This window comes from Arabidopsis lyrata (assembly GCF_000004255.2).
Source record: "Arabidopsis lyrata subsp. lyrata unplaced genomic scaffold ARALYscaffold_3, whole genome shotgun sequence".
In the NCBI taxonomy this organism is placed as follows: domain Eukaryota; kingdom Viridiplantae; phylum Streptophyta; class Magnoliopsida; order Brassicales; family Brassicaceae; genus Arabidopsis; species Arabidopsis lyrata.
The window spans coordinates 20453982-20478464 of NW_003302553.1; the positions used below are offsets into that span (position 1 = coordinate 20453982).

General features: G+C 38.1%; 4 protein-coding genes and 1 non-coding gene across 7 annotated transcripts; 2 read left to right on the forward strand and 3 right to left on the reverse strand.

The window, feature by feature from the left end:
- Positions 1 to 3: 3 nt before the first annotated feature.
- On the reverse strand, positions 4 to 1599 carry LOC9319998. The gene is made up of 4 exons (XM_021031328.1): positions 1173 to 1599; positions 743 to 1094; positions 526 to 633; positions 4 to 434 (listed from the first exon to the last, which is right to left on the reverse strand). The coding sequence occupies exons 2-4, from the start codon at positions 1040 to 1042 to the stop codon at positions 123 to 125; spliced, it is 720 nt and encodes a 239-aa protein (XP_020886987.1). The 5' UTR covers positions 1043 to 1094; positions 1173 to 1599; the 3' UTR covers positions 4 to 122.
- A 108-nt stretch (positions 1600 to 1707) lies between these two features.
- Positions 1708 to 3015, reverse strand: LOC110229982 (diphthamide biosynthesis protein 3-like). The gene is made up of 2 exons (XM_021031329.1): positions 2674 to 3015; positions 1708 to 1949 (listed from the first exon to the last, which is right to left on the reverse strand). Exon 1 carries the CDS (start codon positions 2918 to 2920, stop codon positions 2675 to 2677), a length of 246 nt encoding a protein of 81 aa, XP_020886988.1. The 5' UTR covers positions 2921 to 3015; the 3' UTR covers positions 1708 to 1949; position 2674.
- Positions 3016 to 3190: 175 nt separating this feature from the next.
- LOC9322057 (serine/threonine-protein kinase SMG1) lies at positions 3191 to 18710 on the forward strand. Of its 3 annotated transcripts, none has more exons than XR_002333258.1 (16): positions 3191 to 3608; positions 3704 to 8642; positions 8720 to 8908; positions 9260 to 9374; positions 10015 to 11056; positions 11470 to 11917; positions 12255 to 12308; positions 12388 to 15208; positions 15326 to 15439; positions 15630 to 15760; positions 16246 to 16338; positions 16469 to 16738; positions 16832 to 17471; positions 17789 to 17864; positions 17953 to 18259; positions 18358 to 18710. XR_002333258.1 is itself a non-coding variant. In XM_021031327.1 (15 exons), exons 1-15 carry the CDS (start codon positions 3289 to 3291, stop codon positions 18050 to 18052), a joined length of 11352 nt encoding a protein of 3783 aa, XP_020886986.1. In that variant the 5' UTR covers positions 3191 to 3288; the 3' UTR covers positions 18053 to 18710. The 3 variants fall into 3 exon arrangements, 1 of the variants encoding a protein (XP_020886986.1); XR_002333259.1 differs by having other exon boundaries at positions 18399 to 18710; XM_021031327.1 differs by having other exon boundaries at positions 17953 to 18710.
- Positions 18711 to 18942: 232 nt separating this feature from the next.
- On the reverse strand, positions 18943 to 19031 carry TRNAY-GUA. The gene is given in 2 exon segments: positions 18943 to 18978; positions 18995 to 19031. It is a non-coding gene; the product is annotated as a tRNA-Tyr (tRNA).
- A 150-nt stretch (positions 19032 to 19181) lies between these two features.
- LOC9319999 lies at positions 19182 to 19814 on the forward strand. The gene has a single exon (XM_002883886.2). The coding sequence runs from the start codon at positions 19375 to 19377 to the stop codon at positions 19603 to 19605; it is 231 nt and encodes a 76-aa protein (XP_002883932.1). The 5' UTR covers positions 19182 to 19374; the 3' UTR covers positions 19606 to 19814.
- Positions 19815 to 24483: the final 4669 nt, after the last annotated feature.

Below are 24483 nucleotides of genomic sequence, written 5' to 3' on the forward strand. Positions count from 1 at the left end.
TACTTGGAGGAATGGAGGGTCAGTTATTTGCTTCATCATTGTAACTTGTTGCGAGGACATGAAGGTTCAAAACCTATTTGGGAACCTCAATTACATAGTACCTGCATTACACTTTTTCTCTCTTACAGCAGCCCACCACTCAGAGAATCTACAGCATTTGCGTAGAGGTCAGTAAGCGAGTACTGCCTCAGGTTGTTTACCTCGTACCAAGTGTTCAATGACTCGAGGTTCTTGTCTGTTCCCGAAAACGCCACCTGAATTCCAATGTTGCAGTTAGCTTCACCTCCATTAGCCTTGCACTTTGATGTTGGAACCGCGCAATCCGTCCCATTCAGACACACAGAAGAAGAAGAAGATCCTATTCCTTTGCACGAATCGCATCCGAAGCTCTTCCAGAACAGATTCTGCAACACTCCCTTCTGAAATTCCAATACCTGCAATGCAGTTGCCAATTCAGCGATTCAGTGCTCTATTGTATGCTATGTTGCTTATTTGTTTCCAAAAGGGCTTAGGGTTGTTCATTACAAGTGTGAAAGCTGTGATTGTGTTGCTTCCATCTGCGACCTTCACAGGACTAGATCTTGCTGCATACTTTGAGCCTGCGAATCCCACCATGAATCCTCCTGCTTCACTCTTCTCACAAGACACACATCCCACAAAAAGATGGCATTCATAAGCTTTACTTCTTTATTCTTTGTGATTTTGTCCCACTTGAGATTTTATATATTAGTGTAAGACTTACCGGGTTAAACTTACTTGTGTCGATGGAGAGAAGAGAGATCTCGTCAACCTTTGGTCTAAAAAGCGCGAGCTGCGCCATTTTCGCAGCTAAACCAAGACGAGAATCACAAGGAGAAAGCTGGACTTGGTCAAGAAAGAAAGCTTCTTTGCTGGAGATGGCAATACCAATGGTGAAACCATCTCCTTTGCTTATTTGAGTGTCTGAACATGGACTGTACACCGGGTTATTATCTGATGCTACAACCCAATCATCCACCATCATCATCATCACAATCATCATGATGGTTGTAAAATTCACCATTCTTAGCTAATGAGAACCTCGTACCTTTGGTTTCTTCTTCCCCAAGAAAACCCTATGAACAAATTCATCACCAATGGGTAACAACGTTATGATGGTATTATATAATAATTAGCTTTGATAGACGACGTACCTTTGAAATAAGAATTTATATATCGATTTTTGAATCCGATCTTACGAAGAACCGATCGGAATGAGGATGTTCTTTGTAGGGTGATCTTTTTCTGGGTTTAGGATCCTTCAAAAGGAAATGAAATTATGGAGTTTAGACGCGCCAAACGGTTACTTCGGCTGTAAAATTGGATCTCTGTCTCCCAAATTAGTCAATTCTTAAAAACCAAAAAAAGTAATTGGTTAACTTTATTGTCACCAATAGGGTATAGAGTGATTTGATTACATTGGTTATATGAAAATGGAAATCATGTAAGCACGACACCCAATGTCTTGAGAAATATTTGATTCCTTGTTATCATTGTGTATCAGTTTACTAATTGTAACGTTCTTTCATGATCGTGAAAGGGTGAAACTTTGTTCCTAAACAAAGATTTTATGACCTTGATGGGCTTGAAACACGTCTCTTACTTAGCTTTGGATCTGAAGAGTAGTCTTCTTGTCAAAGAACGTATTGTAGCAGTATAATCTTTTAAAAACCAAAACAGAGAGTACTCTAAATAATCAATCGGACCTAAATGGGGAAGAAAACATCAAAAATTCGGTATTAATAATCATAAACGACCACTAACACAACACATCTATTTCCTTGTTTATCTCTCTCTCTATATGTGGTTAAATGTAAAACTCTGAAAGATGGTGACACACTTTCAAAATGCTTTCCAAAACACTGCACAACAGATTAATCTCCTCTGCGGTGGTTGTTGAATAATCTTCTATAATAAATTCCATGAGTATCCTGCAAAGAATCAGCATATTCTCACATAAGTAATCCGAAAAAAGCACCAGAAGTAACCCTGCCATAGGGTTTAAGATGTATTCTTCGTGATTGCAGGTTGCCTTCTTATCATCAGTCATTGCAAATACTTCATTCTCTACATACCGTTAACAACACTAAAAGCTTATATTGTTTTGGATCTTAACTCAAGGACAAAACTAATATAGCTCTCCCAACGTTGAGTACAATTCTGATATCGGTAACATCCAACAAGTCGTATTGAGAAGAGTAACAAATATTCAAGAAAAGCAAGTAAACTTTTTCATAACATGGTCTAAATTTCAAAATCTAGGAGAAATCAAGCTTAAGAGCTCACGGCCATAACTTTAAACATAAATTTCTACTTACAGATGGATCCTCTCAATGGGTTAATATTCGGATAAACACGGTTTCTGTATTCATACAAGTAAATAGCTTACACAAGAATGACTAAGTACCAGCTCAAAAATGAAACATATGGCAATCATATATCTACCTAAAGCTTAAACAATTGACACCAAAACCAGTACCAGCTCAAGCATGACACATACGTCAACAATCCAATAAAGCTTAAGACTACTGGAACCAAAACCATGTCAAACAGAGCCAACCAGAAAGTATTTAAGAGCTTTTCATGAATTACGCTCCAATACTAGTATCATACTATCCAGTTTCTTATTGTATCCAATCAAAATCGGAGATTTACCTCAGGCGACGGCAAGAGGCTGACGAGTTTTAGGTTCGTTATTCTTCTTAGTATCGTTTTGAAAATCTTCCATATTGTAGATGACGGTGATATAAAGCGAACAACTTGGGCAATTCGCGATCTCTTCGCCGAGCCGGAGATCTTCTTTTGTAATCTGAAACAAGTCGCCACAAGGACAAGGATACGTGTACGCTTGAATCTCTTCGTTCCACTCCATATCCTCTATTTCAACATCGTCGTACGACATCGTTTACCCTCGCCGAAGTTTTTTTTTTTTTTAATTCTCCGGCTGAAATTAGGGTACAAAGTAATAAGCTCCGCCGCCGCTGCGTTAAATATGTGTACTATATGGGAAGCTGAGAGACGAGAGTTATATACATTTTATAATATTTCCATCCAGTCCCCATAGTTTGTGAAATATTAGCAAATAAGCCCAAATTAGTTGACATTTTCACAATTTTGTCCATATACTTTTCTTTTGTTCTTACATATAAGAAAACAACCAAACAGTTTTCCGAAGAAAGAAAAAAAAAAAAAAAAAGAAGTGATGCAAATCCGGTCACCGTCATTGTCGCCGTCAAAATCACCACCGTCTCCGAAGCTTCAATCGACTTGATGATGCAAAGCTTCCACCATCAGCAGCAGCAGCTGATTTCGCTGCTCTCTTCGGCTTTACCAACTGACGTCTCCGCTTCTCCTCTACCCTCCACGCTTACTCCTCCGTCCTCAGAATCCGTCTCTTCATCGGCGACTGGTAACAATGCGTCAGTTCCGACGGGACAAAGAGATAGTAAGTTAGAAAATAGCAGCGATTCTGGGCGTCTCGCTGCCTTGAAGTCGCTTCACAGAGCAATTAAGTATCCTCCGAATTCGCTTCTTATTGCTCATTCAGCTTCATATCTTTCTTCTGGTCTATGGCAGCTTCTCTCTGACAAGTAATTATCTCTGAATCACAAATTTTATTTGAGAATTGATGTGAGATATAGGGTTTTTTGGGGAGTCTGAAGTTTGATGTTTGATTTGTGTGCAGGTCTTATGATGTGAGGCAGGCTGGTGTGTCTGCATATGGTGCTCTTTGTGCTGTTGTTTGCTCTATTCCTGTAGAATCTAGTGGAAGGCAAAACCATGTGATGCTAGGGAGTCTTGTTGATCGTTTTATTAATTGGGCTTTACCGTTGCTTAGGCATGTTAGTGTTCGGGATGGTAGTACGGTACTTGCAGTTGAAGGTGTACGGGAGTTTGTTTCCGTTGGGGATGTTAATGGGATTGATAGGTATGCTTTGCCAATTCTCAACGCCTGCAAAGGACTTCTTGAAGATGAGAGAACTTCTATCCCTTTGTTGAATCAAGTTTTGGGTGTTCTTTCGTTGATCTCTTCGAAGTTTTCTAGTTTGTTTCATCCTCATTTTCTTGATATTGTTGATATGTTGCTTGGTTGGGCATTAGTACAAGACCACGCTGACTCTGACAGACAGATTGTCATGGATAGCTTCTTGCACTTTCAGAAACATTGGGTTAATAATTTAGACTTCTCAGTTGGATTGCTATCGAAGTTTCTGGGTGACATGGACGTCTTGCTTAGTGATGGTAGTCAAGGAACCCCTGAACAGTTTCACAGGTTGCTTGCTTTGCTTTCTTGTTTCTTAGCAATATTGCGGTCCACTGCTTCTGGATTACTAGAGAACAATCTGCTTGATAAGATGGACGAACCTCTGAGCAAAATGCTTCCTCGGCTATTGGGTTGCCTATCTACCATGGGGCAGAGGTTTGGATGGTCAAAATGGATTGAAGATCTATGGAAGTGCTTGACTCTTTTGGCAGAAATATTGCGCGAAAAATTTTCAACGTATTATTCTCCTTCTCTTGAAATGTTGTTCAAGAGCTTAGAACAGATTGATTCTGTGAATTCTGCAGTCCATGGGAAGATGACAACTTTTCAGATCCATGGGACCTTGAAAACTAATCTTCAGTTACTGTCCCTACAAAAGCGAGGCCTCCTATCATCATGTGTGCTGAAGTTGCTTCAGTTTGAATCTCCAATATCTCAGTTGCGATTGCACCCAAATCATTTAATTACAGCAGGCTCTTCTGCCACATATTTATTCTTGCTTCAACATGAGAGTGAAGAAGTTGTTCAACAGGCGATGGAATTATTGATGAAAGAACTTGAGTTGTTGAAGACTGTACTTGGGGAATCATCGTGCCACAAAAACATGACTTTGAATGTTACAGCCTATGAATCCTTTTCAAAAAGTGAAATTTTGGCAATCATGAACTTTGATATGAAGGTTCTTCTTTCCTGTGTTTCTCTGGGAGGGAGAAAAAGTTTGAGTGACCTACCCGAACTTGCTGTCTTGTATCTTAAGAGGTCTGAGAAGTTACTTTCCTTCGTTGTTGAAATGCTGAATCCTTTTGAGCCAGCTATTGATGCCTGTTTGGAGTTGCAAGTCAGCGTTGTGAGGATGTTAGAGTGTTTAGCTACAGTTGAGCTCCTTAGCAACTGTTCGGTGCTAATTCAGCCTAAAATGAAGACGAATCAGGGAAAGACACCATTCAAGTGTTCATTTTTTTCCATGGTAATTGAACATCTAAGAAAATACAGTTTAACCATGGTTAAAGCTCTTCGTTTTTCATCCCCTCTTGCTGTAAAGCTAGTGTCACTTGAATGGATTCAAAAGTTCTGTGAGAACCTATTTGCAATATCAAAGAGTTTGTATATGGATGCCTACTTCTGTGAAACATTTCCATATGCTGGTGCAGTTAGAGATATCACTATGGCGGTTTTAGATGCTGCATTTGATAGTGAACCGAAAGTGAGGAGTCAGTCTGTAATGGTTTTAGAGCTGCTTCTGGAGGTAAAGCTGATACACCCAATTCATTTTTACTCCCTGGCTGAAATCCTCCTTGAAAAGCTTGGAGATCCAGATACGAGTATAAAGAATGCTTTCATTAAGTTACTTTCCCATCTTTTGCCAGCTACCCAATACACTTGTGGCATGCGGAGTGAGGTAGGAAATATGGCTCTTAGGCCCCAAGTTCTTATGATAGGAAACGGTTACTTGCACTGGAAGCAAGTCTTTGCACTGAAGCAACCGGACCAACATTTTCACTCGCAGCAACTGGTTTCTGTCTTGAATTATGTTTCCCAGAGATGGAAAGTTCCTTTTGCTTCTTGGATCCAAGGGCTTATCTATGCTTTTCGGGGATCAAAGGATACTGGTGCTGGGCATCCTGATGAAAACCTGATTAAGAATGGGTGGTTGGCAATAAAAGCTGAGAAAAGCTCGATCGAGAGAATCTGCTTGGCAAATAACCTGGCAGGCGCTTGGTGGGCTGTGCATGAAGCTGCTAGGTTTTGTGTTAGTACACGTCTCCGTACTAACTTTGGTGGTCCTGCTCAAACTTTTGCAGCCCTAGAGCGAATGCTTTTGGACATCACGACTGTGCTGCAGGTTGATAGCCAGCAAACTGATGGAACCCTAAACATTTTAGGCTCCTCTGGTGCCCATCTGTTACCAATGAGGTTACTGTTGGATTTTGTGGAGGCATTGAAAAAAAACGTGTACAATGCATACGAGGGGACTGCTGTTTTATCCTCAGCGCCTCCACAAAGTGTCCTTTTTTTCCGAGCTAACCGGAAAGTTTGTGAAGAATGGTTTTCTCGTATATCTGAACCAATGATGAATGCTGGTATGTCTCTCCAGTCTCAAGATGCTACGGTTGAGTATTGTACATTGCGGCTTGAAGAACTAAAAAGTCTAGCAACTCTAGTGAAGAAAGATAAATCTAAAATGCAGGCTCTTGACAATGCTCACAATCCTGGAGCTCGGATCTCTTCAGACATCTCAAGGATTTTACGACATATGTCATTGGCTTTGTGTCAGAATCATGATACACATGCTCTTCTTGGAATTCACAAATGGGTTGCAATGAATTTAGCTCCTTTGGTCGCAGAAGAAAGCGACTTTCAGAAGAACAATGGTGAATTGGCACTGTTTCCATGGATCACAGGGTTGGTTTATCAGTCAGAAGGACGATATGAAAAAGCGGCTGCTTATTATGCTCATTTATTAGAGGAAGAGGACTGTCTCAGTTCTATGGGCTCTGATGACATACAGTTTGTGATTGAACGAATAATTGAGAGTTATACCTCTTTATCTGATTGGAAATCTCTAGAGTCCTGGCTTTTAGAGTTGCAGGCGCTTCGTGCAAGGCATGCAGGCAAAAGCTTTTCAGGTTCTTTGACTGCTGCTGGAAATGAAATAAATGCAATACAGGCCTTGGCACATTTCGATGAGGGTGATATTCAGGCTGCCTGGACATGTCTTGATTTAACGCCTAAAACTAGTGCTGAACTGTCACTTGATCCAAAGCTAGCCTTGCAAAGAAGCGAACAGATGCTTTTGCAGGCAATGCTTTTCCAAGCTGAAGGAAATGCCCAAAAGGTTCCACAGACCTTACAGAGGGCCCGAACAATGCTAGATGAAACTTCACTGGCTCTGTCATTTGATGGATTATCTGAGACAGCACCATATGCCACACAGTTGCATTGTCTTTTTGCTTTTGAAGAGGGTCATCAGCTGAGAGACAGTGAACCTAAACAGAAACACAATAATTTGATGTTAAGCTCTTGCGTCTGGTCACTGCAGTCTATGGTCAATAGAATTCATCGTGACTGCCGCCCTTGGTTAAAAGTTCTACGAATATACCGGACAATTTTGCCAACTTCCTGGGTTACTCTGAAGCTTTGTATGGACTTGTTTGGATTTGCCCGCAAGCAAGAAAATTACTTGCTTGCAAATCATCTTAAAAATTATCTGAATGATCATGTATCCAGTTGTGCTGAGGTTAAGTTGCGTGACTTTCTCATATCGAATTTGCAGTATCAGGGAGCCTTGCTGACGTATGCAGAAAACAGAGTTCAAGATGCTGTTGTGGATCTTTGGTCATTTGTACAGCCAGAGGTAACTGCTTTAGAGCCAGTATGTTTGGATGCTGGTGTGGCCTTTTTAAAGGCAAAAGCATGCTTAAAACTTGCAATTTGGCTAAAAGGGGATGATATTTCTCTGGATTTGGAAAATGTAGTCCTTAAGATGTCAGCAGATTTTAACAGAACTGAGGTTCCTTCATCTGTAAGCAGCAAGCCTCTGCTATACAAGAGCTTAAAACCAAGCATGAAGGCTATTAGTGAGGAGATGATTGGAACGGTTACAAAAGTGTCCACTCAACTTTGTTCTGCAATGGGAAAATCATGGATTTCATATGCTTCTTGGTGTTTTCGTCAGGCAACAGAGTCTTTTTACAAATCTAATGAGTCCACCCTCCACTCATTCTCCTTTTCAAGCATCCTGGCTCAAGAGCTCAAACCTGGAAGGTTTCACTTGACTGAAGATGAGGCTGAATCAGTGGAGTCTGCTGTTATGCAGGTTCTTCAGAAAGATGATTGCAAGGATCTTACAAACACTGGACAAGATGGGAACTGTCATACAATTACTACAGACCATTCTGAAGCTCGAAAGAATATAAAAACGTTGCAGCAGCAAGTAATTGAAACAATAGAAAATGCTGCAGCAGCTCCTGCTGCAGACGATTGTGGCTGGGATAGTCTCTCTGTCCATCTAGCTTCTCAATTAACTGATTTATTGCTATCCGGAAACGATTACGTGGAAGATACTGATATAGCACCTATAGTTAACAGGCTGATTGAAGTTTGGCGGTCTCTGAGAAAAAGAAGGGTATCTCTCTATGGGCATTCCGCACTTGGTTTCACACATTACCTTCGTTATTCATCAAAAGTTCTGCAAACTAGTGAGTTTACAGGTGTAGACTATGATCCACTGAATAAAAGAACCGATAGCCATACATTGAGATCAACACTGTATATTTTGCACATCCTTCTGAATTATGGAGTGGAGTTAAAAGACACACTGAGACATGCTCTTTCGATAGTTCCCTTGGAGCCTTGGCAGGTGAGAAGAACTCCCTTGTTTTTTGGTCTCTTCGATCAACTCCAACTTCTAATGTTTCTGATAACAATTTTGCACAGGAATTAACACCTCAGCTCTTTGCTCGGTTGAGCTCTCACCCTGATGAGGTAGTACGGAAAGAAATAGAAGGCTTACTGATAATGCTGGCGAAGTTGTGTCCGTCTTCCATAGTGTATCCAACACTTGTCGACGTGAATGCTTGTGACGAGAAGCCTTCCGAAGAGCTGTTGCACGTAAAAGCCTGTCTGGTAATATCTATTCCTTAAACTTCATTCAAGTATAAATTGGTCCTAGTTTTCAGTTTGAATGATGCATAAATCGAGGCACTCCTCACATGTAAGCAAGGCTAAAGCTACCAAATTTTGTATGCGTAGAATTTCCTGATCAAACACATGTCAAACGTGGTGATTTTCTACTCCTAGGGTAAAGAGATTGCATCATCCCAAATCGTTAATGTTTTTCTGATGTCATGGAGATTTTTTATTGGCTAAATGTTTGTTCTTATAATTTTATTCTCTGAGCAGACTGTCATAACCTCTGTCTAAATTGTTTCGTAGGACTGCATCAAATAATATGTGCTTTGTGATGTTTGTATGCAGACTGAACTATATCCAAGATTAATCCAGGATGTGCAGCTTATGATTAATGAGCTAGGGAATGTGACTGTTCTTTGGGAGGAACTTTGGCTCAGCACACTGCAAGATCTCCACATGGGTAACCTTAACTATCTAGCTTATGATTTTTATCTAATGGAAGTTAACTCAGTTGATTACAGTGCATTTCTTTATCATTTGATATAGACCCTTAGCTCCTCGTAGTTAAGTGGCCTTCAATATGCAATCGAATAGTTGTCTTCTTTACGTGTAACATATGTCCATTGTATCTTGAATAGGCTGAATATACTAGATCATGACTGTAGTGCCAAATCAAAAACTTATAATGAGTCGGCTATAGTGTTAGTGGTGCAATAGCGGAAGCAACATAATGTGTAGATTCGTTCTGGTAATTAGTGACGTTTTCGGTTGGGTATTAGGGTTGAGAGGCGGGAAACTCATGTAAAACTAGTTCATCCCACGGTGTACTTTTGGTTCAGTTGAAGAACTAGAGGAGGGCTTTACCACAATCATTCCTACGAACCTTAACAAATTTATGGATGCCCCTTTAAAGAGAGTTTTTTTTGGTGAACGTAGTATAAAGAACTGAATGAGTTATTTTGTTAAAAAAATTTGTGGGTTATAAGTTTGAAAGTAAATTGAACCTCTGATGTTGCGTTTTATTTAGTTTCTCATGTTGTTTCGAAATTACTTTGTTAAGAATCTGAGGGAAGTAGATTTAATTGTAACTTCTTTTGCAGATGTAATAAGGCGGATAAACCTGTTGAAAGAAGAGGCTGCTCGTGTTTCAGAAAATGTAACTCTGAGCCAGACTGAGAAGAACAAGATAAATGCTGCAAAATATTCTGCCATGATGGCCCCTATTGTTGTTGCATTGGAACGTCGCTTGGCGTCAACCTCTAGAAAGCCTGAAACACCTCATGAAGTTTGGTTCTATGAGGAGTACATAGAACGTATAAAGTCAGCAATCTTAACATTTAAAACACCTCCCTTGCCTTCTGCTCTGGGGGAAGTGTGGCGTCCATTTGATAGTATCGCTGCGTCTTTGGCTTCTCATCAAAAGAAGTCATCAATATCTTTAAAGGAAGTTGCTCCGAGTATGTCTTTCTTATCATCCTGTAACATTCCAATGCCTGGTTTGGAGAAGCAGTCCCCCTTGTCTGAATCTGACACACCACTCCATGGAATAGTCACGATTTCTTCTCTTTCAGATCATGTGACTATCCTTCCAACCAAGACACGACCTAAAAAGCTTATTATGTTTGGCTCAGATGGAAAGAAATATATATATCTCTTAAAAGGCAGGGAAGACTTGCGCCTTGACGCTAGAATTATGCAATTGCTTCAGGCAATTAACAGTTTCTTCTGCTCCTCTCGAGCAACAGATGACGGTACTATTGGCATTCGCTATTACTCGGTGACTCCTATTAGTGGTAGAGCTGGTCTAATTCAGTGGGTAGACAACGTTATAAGCATATATAGCATTTTTAGGTCTTGGCAGACACGTGTCAAGCTTGCCCAAATGCTGCCATCAGTTCCTGGTGGTGCAAAAAGTCCAGATCTACCACCTGTTCCTCGACCAAGTGATATGTTTTACGGTAAAATAATCCCAGCTCTCAAGGAGAAAGGTATAAGAAGAGTGATTTCACGAAGAGATTGGCCTCATGATGTTAAGCGTAAAGTACTATTGGATCTTATGAGTGAGGTGCCAAAACAGCTACTACACCAGGAACTTTGGTGTGCTAGTGAAGGGTTCAAAGCCTTCACAACGAAGTTTAAAAGGTACTTCAAAGATATTATATAACACTCGATTTTTTTTTACAATTTGCCTGAAGCACTCTTTTGAAAGCAGCAGCATGCCCTTTCTTAACTAGTTGAACAAGAAATAAATAAAAATTTCTCTTATTTAGAAGGGTGTGAAATGATCACTATTTTCGTTAGACCTCATAAAAAAAAAGATAAAAATGATCAGTTTGAGAAACGTTAGGAGATTATTTATGCGTTTTCTGATTGCCTTTGAACTGAACCTTGATTTTAAGGTAAGAAATTTTAGGATTAAATTGTTCAAAAGTGACTATAATAGATCAGATCTGCTGTTTCAGTTCCATGATTTTGTGGGCTGCTGTCATATATGACATCATTACATATTTACTTTGAAAACAAAGTTGATAAAACACTTCATTCCTGATTTACAGGTACTCTGGTAGTGTTGCAGCTATGAGTATAGTTGGTCACATGCTCGGCCTTGGGGACAGACATTTGGATAATATTCTCATGGATTTTTGTAGTGGGGATGTTGTACATATAGATTACAATGTCTGTTTTGATAAAGGGCAACGGCTTAAAGTTCCTGAGATAGTACCATTTCGGCTAACTCAGACAATGGAAGCTGCGTTAGGGTTGACAGGTGTTGAAGGCACATTTAGGGCAAACTGTGAAGCTGTTCTTGGTGTTCTAAGGAAAAACAAGGACATACTCCTGATGTTGATGGAAGTTTTTGTTTGGGACCCACTTGTTGAGTGGACCCGAGGAAATTTCCATGATGATGCTGCAATTGGTGGTGAAGAAAGAAAAGATATGGAGGTCGCCGTTAGCTTAAGTTTGTTTTCATCAAGAGTGCAAGAAATCCGTGTTCGGTTGCAGGTAAACATTCGTGACATTAAAGCAGACATAATACAGCCTAATTGTTTCCGTGATTATCTACAACATTCTTGGTGAACACATAATTTTCGTTGCTTGTATCTCTCCAACATTCTTGGTGAACGTGAAATTCTCATTGCTTATATCTTTTAACTATATTCATCATCGATCACTTATTTCACAGTACTTCTAACTCCATTCTCATCAATTTCATTATCTTTCCTAGAAATTTAGAATCTGACAGATGTAACATTATGTGCCATTTACTATGACAATTGAAATAGTAAAGCTTGATTTACATGCACATTCTAACCATACTGGCTTACTTTATTCTCTTCAGGAGCATCATGATCTCTTACTGGCTACATTACCAGCTGCTGAATTATCTCTGGAGGTAAGATGGTTTCTTTCAGTGTCTATGAATTGAAATTGGACTTCTTTGTCAGTTTAATGATGGTGAGATTGTATTTCAGCGGTTTTCCGAGGTTCTGAATCAATATGAGATCGCATCATCTGTTTTTCTCCAAGCTGATCAAGAAAGAGCAGAACTTATTCTGCGTGAGGCATCTGCAAAGAAAACAGTTGCAGAGGCAGCTTGCAATTCAGAAAAGATTCGCGCTTCTTTTGAGATTCAAGCTCATGAATTTTCTCAAGCAAAAGCCTTGGTCTCTGGAAAAGCTCAAGAAACAGCGGTTTGGATGGAGCAGCGTGGAAGGATCCTTGGTGCCTTACGAAGAAATATGATTCCTGAAATTACTGCCCCCACAGTTTTGACGGATATATTGGCTTCTTTATCTTTGACATCTGCTGTTCTTGTTGCTGGAGTTCCAGTTACTGTAGTTCCGGAGCCAACACAAGCACAATGCAACGATATTGACGCAGAAATTTCCCTTCTAGTTAACAACCTCAGTGACGGTCTCTCCTCTGCTTTGACTGCACTTCAAACATATTCTCTGGCTTTGCAAAGAATTTTACCTCTTAACTACCATACAACAAGTCGGGTGTATGATTGGGCGCAAGTCTTGCAGTTAGCTGCGCATGCTCTGTCTTCGGATATCTTGTCTCTTGCCAAAAGACAGGCTGGTGAACAATTTTCAAAAATACAAGGGGGTGACTTTAATTCTGTCAGGAACTGCTACAATGATCTGTGTCTTAAGGTAGAAAAGTATGCAGACGATGTAAAGAAGATGGAGGTAGAATATGCAGAGCTGTCTGCCTCTATTGGAATGGGGCCTGAATCAAAGGCCAAGGATCGTCTTTTCTATGGTTTGATTAATTATATGCAGTCTCCAGGACTTGTGGAAAACACCAATGCTGGAGTAAACCTTCAGGATTCTGGAAAGAAAACGTCGAAGGCATTAGCTGTGTTGCACACTTCGATTAGTTCACTCTATGATCAATTAAAGGAAAAAGTACATTATATCTTGAATGCTTCAATGGAAAGAAGGGAAAGAAACGAAAGCTTAGTATCTAAGTCTAGGAGTCTAAGCTCTAATTTAGAGGCGCAGGTAGAGATGTGTATGATATTGGTGGACTTTCTTAACGAGGTAAAATATTATGTTGGTCAGGAGATTCCTAATACGGAAGAAAGTTTGACTGGGTCTGCTCGCCGTGTTGAAGAGAACTGGGCTTTGGTCTTCCACAGAACCTTGCTTTCATCTAAGATATTAGTTGCACAAATGACAGAAGTTGTTGTACCAGACGTTCTAAAGACGTACTTGTTCTGTAATTCAGATCTTATGGATGCGTTTGGATTGATCTCACAAATCCGTGGATCCATAGATGCTGCATTTGAGCATCTCATAGAGATAAAGGTGGAAAGAGATTCGTTGGTTGAACTTGAGCAAAACTACTTCCAAAAGGTTAGCAATATTACTGAGGGGCAGCTAGCTCTTGAAAAAGCAGCTTTGAAAAGCAGGGAACATCTATCCTGGGAAGAGGCAGAGGAATTCGCAGCTCAAGAAGAGGCTTTCCGGACACAGCTGGACCAGCTTCATCAATCATGGGGCCAGAGAGAGTTCCGAATATCTTCTCTCATAAAGAAAGAAGCGCAAGTTAAAAATGCTCTTATCTTAGCTGAGAAACAGTTTCAGCTGCTCACTAATGCAGATGAGTGCAGGAAGCCTAATGATCTTAGAAGTTCAAGGATAATGGTTGAATTGGTTAAGCCTTTCAGTGAATTGGAACAGCTAGATAAAACATTATCCTCCTTAAGCAGCTCAGCTGTTTCTATGTCAGATTGGATCCCTGCTTTTGGGGATATCCTGAGCTGTGGGCAATCACTATCTGAGAACATATGGCGTTTCAGAAGCATACTTAAGGATCATTCCTTCTTCATCTGGAAGTTAGGCATCATAGATTCCTTCCTTGATTTATGCATACATGATGCTTCCCCGTCTGTGGATCAGACATTAGGATTTGAGCAGCTAATTCTCTTTATGAAGAAGAAGTTTGAGTTCCAACTTCAAGAAAGAGTAGATTGTTACCTGGCAGGAAGCGTTGCTCCTGCATTTTTATCTCAGCTGGATAAAGAAAATGAGCGTCTGAAACACATCTCAGAGGAAAACAGTGCCAGAAGGGATCAAGTCAAACCAGACTATAGCCATTTGAAACAAGTCCATGCAATGCTCGAGGAATATTGCAATGCTCATGAAACTGCTAGAGAAGCAAAATCAGCAGCATCTCGTATGAAAAAACAAGTTAAGGAAGTACGCGATGCTCTTCGTCGGACTAGCCTTGATATTGTCCAAATGGAATGGATGAACGATGCCACATTGACCCCTTCACAAACTGTTCGGACTGCATTGCAACAATTATTTGCCAGTGATGATAACTTACATCCTATTTTCTTAGACCTCAAAAGACCCAAATTGTTGGAAACTATACATTCCGCTATTCCCCAAATCAGTAGATCGATAGAAAGACTACAAGCTTGTGAACAAAATTCACTCGCAGCTGAAGGACAGTTAGAGAGAGCAATGGGGTGGGCTTGCGGTGGACCTAGTTCTGTTTCATCTGGAAATTCTTCAGCCAAGATGTCTGGTATTCCTACTGAATTTCATGACCATTTGTTGAGACGCCAGCAGTTGCTTTGGGATGCAAGAGAGAAGGCATCAAACATTGCCAAAATCTGCATGTCTCTTCTGGAGTTTGAAGCATCAAGAGATGGGATTTTCCGAAATGCACATGAGGCTCTTGATGGTGATGCAAGATTCAGGGGGGACTCTAGGTCATGGCAGAAAGCTTATCTGGACTTAGTTGCTCGACTGGAGGTTACTTATCAATCTTTCACACGTAAGTGCTTACATCATCTTGCTAGACAAACTAGACAAAAAGAAAAATATTTCCATACATCTTTCGTTGTAAAACAATTAGAAAGTAATAATTGCATTGCTTCTTGTACTATTTTAGATATTGAACAAGAATGGAAGCTTGCACAAAGCAGTTTGGAAGCTGCCTCGACTGGCCTATATTCTGCCACAAATGAGCTTTCTATTGCTTCCGTAAAAGCTAAGTCTGCGTCAGGTTAGATTTTCTATCCTAATAGCCTAAAGTTCTCACTTTCTACCTATTGCCTTTGCTTTACTACTATCTCTGCATTTCTCCAAGAACAAGAGGTTCTCGTACCGTTTTCTTTGTTTTGTCGATCATGGTTAGGTACTGTTGTTGCGTATAACATATATGATACCATAATTATTAACTTTAATAATTACAGGTGATCTGCAAAGTACTATTCTCTCAATGAGAGATTGCACATATGAAGTTAGTGCTGCATTATCTTCTTTTAGCCGGGTATCAAGAGGCCACACAGCTTTGACCACTGAAACTGGTGCAATGCTCGAAGAGGTAATCCTATGAAGGCATATCATAGCATCAGCTTTTTTTTTACTGTCTGGTTTATCTTAATATGTTGTTGCTAGGATACTACTGCTTTACTTGAAAATTTAGCTGTATCTCTACTTGTAGGAGATTAGAACCATATTCTATAAGTTATTCTGCTTATGAAGTGATTGCCTACAATCTATTTTTCTAGAGAACATAAATGCCACTGGCTATCAATATTCTGCAATTCTTTTTGTTTGACCCCCCCCAACTGTAGTATCAGATATTTGATGCTTTATGTGGCTCTCGGGTTTAGTGGTTAGGTCTTGAGTTTGTACCAATGATGGTCTTTGGTTCAAGCTGCGCATTCTTGACCTGGACTTGGGAATTCCATTGTTTTTATACTCGCAAGTGTAATTATGGACTTATGAATCTGATTTTCTTTGAAAGTTTCATTTGTCTGCCCGAATTTAGGTTGGGTATGTGATATTTTGTTTAATAAATTGTAGGTTCTTGCAATAACAGAGGATCTGCATGATGTTCATAGTTTGGGAAAGGAGGCAGCCACTTTTCACCGTTCTCTCATGGATGATCTTTTAAAGGTTTTTACATCTTGCACTTCAGTGCTTATTTGACAATTTTGAAATCATAGGCCGTTCTCACACGTTTTTGTTTCTAATCTATCATTGTAAATCACAAATGTCATGGCTGATTGTTTGAATGTCTGCACAGGCTAATGCAATCCTTACTCCACTAGACTCAGCGTTGTCAAAGGATGTTGCTCTTATTGCTGAAGCTATGACCAGGGAAAGCGAGACAAACATTGAAGTTTCGTCCGTTCATGGACAAGCTATATATCAATCATATGGTGCGAAAATTAGAGAAAGTTATCAGAACCTTAGGCCTTTGGTACCATCTACTGTATATTCGGTGAAGGGTCTATATTCAATGTTAACTAGGCTCGCACAAATTGCAAGTGTACATGCACGTAACCTAAACAAAGTAAGCAATCTATCATCAGATTGATCATCTAAGTTATCTGTGAATTTTACTTATTCATAATAAGATAGGCTTAACTTATGTGTTCCTGTTCAGGCTCTCGAAGAACCAGGAGAGAGTGAGGAAGCAAAATCACAAGAAAGTGCTTACTCTGGGGCCGACCTCACTGACAATGACTTTAAACTGGATGAACTTGGGGAAGAGAACCATTTGGAATCTGTCAGCAAGAGCTCACAAGCTCTTTTGAGTATTTCCGGATTTTCTCTGGAGGATAAGGGATGGATGTCTTCTCCCGACAGTGTGTATAGCAGTGGATCAGAGTCGAACATAACCTTAGCCGAAGCAAGCAGTCCTGCTAGTCTCAACAATTCAACCGAAATGCTAGAGCAAACCCAGATGAATGAAGAGGAGTCCAATGCTTTTAAGTCTTCAACTCCATCGTCCCAGTCCAATTGCGATGACATCTCAGACTCTGATCAACAAGTATCAGCAGAGGCGCTGATAGAAAGTAATGATGATTGTCCCCGAAAAGCTTCAGTTGAGGAACCAGGTGAAAACACAGAGTTCAAGTTACCAGCAAGCGATGTAGCTTTAAAAGTTACAACCGATGTCTCACAGCCTTTGGTCGAGAGTCCAGAGCTCGAATCTGGAAGAAAAAAAGCTATGAAGGGAAAATTTGAAGTTCAAAGTGATGAGGCTTCTCCTCCAACACAGACACAGACTCGAGTCACAAGAGGTTAGTCCATCTATCTAATTGCCTACCATCATCCCATTTCCTTTCTCTTTCTTTATCTCTATGAAACTTAAGGAAAGCACACTGCAATTCCCATTTTTCCTATTGGCTCAAAAAGTAATCTCACAGTTACAGCAAATATAGTGCTAGAAAATTCATGTAACTTATTAGTCTATAGTAGTCGCGGTACTTATTTTCCAAGCCTTCGAGTACCACACCCCCACAAACTTGCAATGATCCCTATGCATACATGGTTCCTTGCTAATGTCTAGTTTCGTATCTTGATAATCTAAGGTGGCTTCTTGTAATGCTACATGCAGGTAAAAACGCTTATGCACTGTCAGTTCTCAAGTGCATGGAGATGAAAATAGATGGTCGAGGCATTGCTGACAACAGGTACGTGTTGATAATTAACTTCCCAATAAACTCTTAAATGAAGAAATGTTAAAGTCACATCAACAAGTCTTGTAACCATTTTGTATAGGGAGGTTAGCATTCCAGAGCAGGTGGATTATCTAATCAAGCAGGCCACAAGCGTTGATAATCTCTGCAACATGTATGAAGGTTGGACTCCATGGATTTAGACAAATGATTGGAAATCACACAGAAGCTTAACCAACAGTGCGCTACAAGAGGGAGGCCGCCACATCTGGTAATTTCAGACACATTTGGTATCTCATGAAGCTGTTGCACTCAACCAGTCATTGGTGTTAGAAAGCGGGCTCAAGAGTTTGAAACAGGCATGTCTACAAAAGGAGTTCAAGATTCAACATTGTGGCTGTCGTATCGAGGTATGACCTTTGGAAACTCAAGAGACAGATCCAATTCCATAGTCCTTCGTAATCGAGAATTTTCCGACTCATCATCATCATCTTACCATCACTTTCAGTGCGCCCCAAACGCTAAAGGTTTTGTTGCAATAATCAGCAGAACATGGTGATGATAAGAGATGCGTTTTAAGCTTTCCGGGGCGTCTTGGATGGAGCTCAGATCATCTACCATTGCTCCTAAGCTTTCCGATGCAGTGGCGCGACGTTGAACCCCAACAATTGATAATTTAGGTTTAACTGCTTTACGAAAGCAGCAGACTCTTTCAACAATTGGGAATTAACATCTCTATTTTTATGTCTTCATAATAAGTTTAATTATCATTAGCCTTACAATAACTGTTCAATAAAACAAGAACTAGGAAACAAATGGATTCAAGAAGAAATGGATAATAAGAGTTGAAAATTCTATCAATCCAGCTCGGATTACAATTATAAATTATTTGAAGATGAAGAACTTTGAATTTGATTCACCTAACTATTGCCAAGTGGGGTTCGAAAGATTAAAAATAAGATAAAGACATTATTAGGATTTGCTTGGGCCAGACCTTATCCAATTGCAACGAATAAAGCAATAGATATTAACGACACGTCACTACAGAAAATATCATAAAGATATGAATTTGTCAAAAAGTGGAAAAATAAAATCCGACCTGCCGGAATCGAACCAGCGACCTAAAGATTATCTGTTGTAAACAACTACAGTCTTCCGCTCTACCAACTGAGCTAAGGTCGGTTTTTGTATTGTCTCAACAATAAATTAATTTATACAAAACATTATTTGAAAACGTGGAAAATTCAAGATAGCGAAAGAGATATTTTTTGACTTTGATGATTTGAAACTATTGTACATATCCCAAAAAGACACAAATCTTCTATAAGTGGACGGTCCCAAAGTGTGAACTACATGTCCGCTTTCGTGTCAAGAACACAATTATTTGAGAAAACCAATCAAACATTACCATGGTTTTGTAAGTCAAAAAAGACCAAACACCCCCTTCCTTTCATTGTCTACATAAAGCTCACATGCGTCTCTCTCTCTCGCTCATAATTAGATATTAAGATCAACAAGAAGAAGAATGGCAAAAGCTATGGAGGTTTGGGTGGGAGAGATGAAGAAGATGAGTGAGAAGATAAACACTAGAAACCCATTGATGCAAAGGAACAAGACATCCTCTGTTGTGTCCAAACAACAACAAGGATCAGAAGAAGAAAGAGGACTTAAACAAAAGACAAGAGAGAAAGATGAAGCTGCAACTATGTCTGAGCTCACTGTTTGTCTTCTCATGGACCGTTTTGTTCCTTGGTGATCTTTCAATACCCAACTACTTCTAGATCAATCTCCCTATTTGGTGATGTGTATATATATTTAGAACTACATGTATATCTATATATAGATGTTGTTGCTGTTTGTGCAGAACATGTTTTTAACTTTTTTTTGTGAATCTATGAAAGTAACGTATGTGATGAGAACAATATTTTATTTCTTCAAAGTTCAATCAATAGTGTTCAATTATTATTAGCCCAGGAATCATATGAAGATGGAACTTTCTATTCACTTTGTAATTACCAACAATCATAGGATTTTCCGAAAAATGCCGTTTATTGATGGATTGAACCGTTTTTTGTTTACCATATCATATATTGTAGTCTGCACTATTGCGGACGGAATCAATAAATCCGTAGAAAACCAACTACGAACCGTTATTACATAGAATAAATTGTCCGCCAAAATTCTGTATATTGTCAAACAAATTCAAAACCATAGTTATTAGAGATTATATCTCTCCGGTTTAATGTTGAATATAGTGCGGTTATCTTCGGTTATCTATCATGTATATAATTGGTTATCTCTCATTTAAGCATTCTATGTATCAGTATCACACTTTACATTTAATGAAGGTTTCACGATTGATTGTTGACTTGTTGTGTTAATAGTGCCTCCCTCCGGAATTTTGTGAAAGTTCTATCCCAAAAAAATCCGAACCAAATCAATACAATAATAATAATAGGTTTCTCTCCTGCGTTGACACCTCAGTTTTTTAAGCTCTTCTCAGCTTGACACATCATTAAAATCATCCTCCAATGAAAACATTTCGATTAATACAGCTCATATTTTCCAGCCAATAATAATTCTCCTCGTTCCACATCATTATCTCTCTTACTTTTTCTTTATTATTAAGTGGCTTGCTATTTAAATTTTAAAAGATATATATATACAGGCCCGATAGGAATTAAGGGATTTGACCCATTATAACTGAATTTTAGTAGATAATAGAAACCCAATTTAAAAGAGACTCAATATTTATTTACAAGAAAAACGTTGGGATATGTCGGTTTAATAAAGTCACAATCTAAACCGACTTATAAATTTTGAAAGCAAGAAAATTGCCGTCAGTTTACGAACCGACCGAAATTTTTATTAGACATAATTTTATTTGTTATACTTATTTTTGTCAAATTTGTTAAGCTTTCTTCTTTGATGACTTGCATTTATCCATAAAAAAAAAAATCATTGCTTCCAAATCTTCACTGACGAAAGCTTTACGAGAATCTCCATCTCCGCTTCCCATTTCTTTGAAATCTCTAATTGGATTCAAGAGAAGCTTGAGTTAATTACGAGCTTCAAGAGAAGCTTAGGTTAATTACGAGCTTCTCCATCTTCGCTTCCAGATTCTGGATCTTTCAATTCCATGCTGAGACAGTGTTGAATCAGAGAGGATTGAAGTAATTAGTTGAGTTTTCACCGGAAAAATGACGGTGATGTGATAGTTTCTTACAAAGGCATGCTTATATGATTATGTTCTTCCTTATTGTAGCTTAATATTTTGCATCTTTTTTTTCTGATATTTCGGTGTGGCTTTTGAAGAGGCAACGTGTAGCTTAGTGATTCAAGAATATCATAGTTTAAAGTTATGTTCTATAGGTATTGTAAGACTTAAGCTTATATTTTTATAAATGGTATATATTTTGAAGTAGTCATAAATTTTATATTTATGATGATTTGGTTGTTTGGTCCTGCATTTTTTATGTATAAATAAATAGTAAAATTCCTCACTTCTGGATTTATCGGCTGCATCAATTCTTGAGATATCTTAATCTCATTTTAGAGAATATGAAATAAAGGAAGAAGAATAATAATAAACCTCTTGGAGATGAAAGAAATATTGAAGTGCATAGAAACAATAATTAGACCAGTCCCAGTAAGGTCAAACATACTAAATACCTAGAGATGTTAAAGCTGGGATTCCAAGACTATTTTTTTTATAATCTTTTACATCTTCGAAGGTAAACAAGATTTTATAATCCTTTACTTAACCTAGACTAAAACAATTGCAGTGTTGCATAATTGATATAATTTGAGATGAGCTAGAAAAAGTAACTTAACGATGTTTGAAACATATTCACCTTGGTAACAATTAAAGTAAAGTAAATAAATTAACATCCAATTGATATGAGGTATATGCTTTACATATTTAAATGGTTTTGTTAGAGTAAGTTCTCTCTATTAATTTAGTTACAAAATTTGCAATCTTATTCTTTTTTTATCGGTAGTTTGCATCATAAGAGAACTATCTCACTGAAATATTAATTTTTTTGATTAGTGAGTTTATGAACCACATCCTTAAATGATAAGTCATATTAATATATTCACTATGTTTGGTTTAATTTTGATTAGAAACAATATGATTTAGTTATTACAAATCATATCTATATTAAATAAACAAAAAATACTTTAAAAAAATATCCCGCAACGTAGCGCGGGTTTCGATCTAGTTTGAATAAATGTATTAGACTATTTTAGACTAGACGAGTAAAACCATAACCTATTAAGTAGTAGTTCACTTGGTTTGAAATAATTATCTTGGAGAACGTGAGTCGTTGTATTTGAATTCGAATTTTCCATTGAGAGACGACACTTCAACAAATATTTTTTGCGCCTAAGGCTCCTAATTTTCTTGTTAACCAAAAAGAGAGAAAAATGTGTAATACTTATTTTACTCGTGTTTATAAATGAGTTAATTTATTTTCCTGATATGTTTCAAATGATGTTATCCAAATTCGATGTGAAATTGTAGTTTAGCTCTACCACAGTTTTCAAAAATATATACTGAATCAAGTAAATAGAACTAACCTTGATTAAACTACATGTGGGTGGGAGGAATATACAGGAAGCAGGTATGTAAGATATTGCTACTACTAGCTCTTTTCAAGATTTTTTTTTTTCGAATCGAATATGGGAATTGGGAATCGATCCTTTTAGCGACCATTCAAGATCTTCAACCAGCCATTACATACATAGGCCCGGCTCGTTAATATGATGGACCCTGTGCATTTTCTAAAATAGTCCTAATTTATTTTATAAAAGACCCTAAATTCTTGTAATTTTGAAAAATGGGCCCTAAAATATGACAAATATGTGGCTAAAATTTTGTGTACAAATGCCCCACTTGCACTTGCCTACAACCGGGCCTATTACATACGAGCAGTCCTGCATACGAGATGAATATACAATAACTCTAACCAAGGATGTCATTGAGACATTTACCCGAAAAAGGACCATGTTAGGACAATCAGTATTCTTTACTTAATTACAATATGTATGATAAGACTTCAAATATTGATAGTTAAGTTCCGCAAATTAAGCATAGAAAGAACCAAAGAATTACATGCATCAGAATTTGGTCATCGAACCAGAGCCGGCCCTAGCCACAAGCATGTGAAGCATCTGCTTGTGGCCTTCAGAATATATAGTAACTCGGCCCCAATTTACGAAAACTTTATTAGTTCAGATGGTAATAGCTGAGAGATTTAATCTCATTTAAACCCTAGCATAACGGGTTCGACTCACACTTCCTTCCTTTTATCTCGTTTGTTATTTTTTTTTAAAAAAAAAATTCTTACAGGCCCAAAAAAAACATGTGGGCTTGTAGCCCCAAAAATGATAGCGCCGGCTCTGCATCTAACCGAACCGAGTAACAATTAGCTGAGCCGTACTTCATTACCACAACGAGAGATACAATTTTGGAGACAAAGCATGATACAAATATAATGGTAAAACAAAGCATATTTTAAGAAATGTGGATGCATGCCTACTACTTATAATCAACTGTTTGCATGAGATCATATCAAATTTGATGACAATAACGTTAATAAAGATATGAAAGCTATTGCTAATTACATATGCGATGTATAAAGTTTTAACTGAAAATGTCGCTGAAGCGAAGGTCGACAAGGCTTTGTTTGTTAAACATCTGGAAAAATTTCACAGCTCTAACATAATGACGACACATTTTTTACCAATGATTTTTGACATTCACTTGAGGACGACCGAGTGACCTTAATCAGAAACTTTTTCAGACCAAAAACATTTGATGGAAAAGTTAAATGAGACAAATATTTGTCTCATATCCCTAAAATGGAGAAACCAAGAGGAATGACATAACACATAAGTAACTAACTAGGCTGATAAATTTTTGCAGAGTGTTTAGTGTGAGCTACTAGATTATCTTAAAACTTTGTTTGCTTAAAACTAAAAAAAGTTATGTCAAAGTTATTTCCAGAGATCCAAATTTACCTCGGAAACAAAACAAAACATTTAAATGTCACAAGAATTTTTTATTTTATTTCTGAGCCTGTTACAAACAAAAATGGACAAATTGGTAGTGAAACAAAACTCCTTTACATTTTCATCTTTTCTTTGGCTGGTCCTACTCAAGAAAAATCCTCTGCCGACATCAAATAATCATATACTAAAATAAATAAAAATAAAACAAAAAATAAACCATAGCTTCTGTCTTCTGCCACTCTGTTTTTTATTCGATATTAATGTAACTATTAACTGATTGGATTTTGATCCATCTCTAAAGTCCACTATGAACTAGTATATGATTTTTAGCTCAACAATTTACTTACACATTTGTTGGTTTTATTTATACTCACACATTTGATTATCGAACTAGTATCTCTTTATAATTAAGTATTTATGGTATGTTATATTTATAAAATTTAATTTTCAATGAATCCAGACAACTTATTGCTTTTTATTTTCTGTCTCATTATTGGCTACATATAATAATTCTGGTTAAAACATATTCTTATAATCTAGTTGGATTGACGATCTCTGACTTTATAATAAATATACCGACATACCCTATGTTTTAGATGCTGATTTTTCCCATCTTAAT

Excerpts from the sequence above, each read along its gene's own strand:
- LOC9319998 (XM_021031328.1), bottom strand. The coding sequence starts at position 1,042 with ATGGTGAATTTTACAACCATCATGATGATTGTGATGATGATGATGGTG. Across the intron at positions 634-742 it reads ACACAAGTAAGTTTAACCCG|AGTGAAGCAGGAGGATTCAT; the intron begins GTAAGTCTTACA and ends TCTTGTGAGAAG. Across the intron at positions 435-525 it reads CAATCACAGCTTTCACACTT|GTATTGGAATTTCAGAAGGG; the intron begins GTAATGAACAAC and ends ACTGCATTGCAG.
- LOC110229982 (XM_021031329.1), bottom strand. The coding sequence starts at position 2,920 with ATGTCGTACGACGATGTTGAAATAGAGGATATGGAGTGGAACGAAGAG.
- LOC9322057 (XM_021031327.1), top strand. The coding sequence starts at position 3,289 with ATGATGCAAAGCTTCCACCATCAGCAGCAGCAGCTGATTTCGCTGCTC. Across the intron at positions 11,057-11,469 it reads TTCACAACGAAGTTTAAAAG|GTACTCTGGTAGTGTTGCAG; the intron begins GTACTTCAAAGA and ends CCTGATTTACAG. Across the intron at positions 17,865-17,952 it reads CGAGGCATTGCTGACAACAG|GGAGGTTAGCATTCCAGAGC; the intron begins GTACGTGTTGAT and ends CATTTTGTATAG.
- LOC9319999 (XM_002883886.2), top strand. The coding sequence starts at position 19,375 with ATGGCAAAAGCTATGGAGGTTTGGGTGGGAGAGATGAAGAAGATGAGT.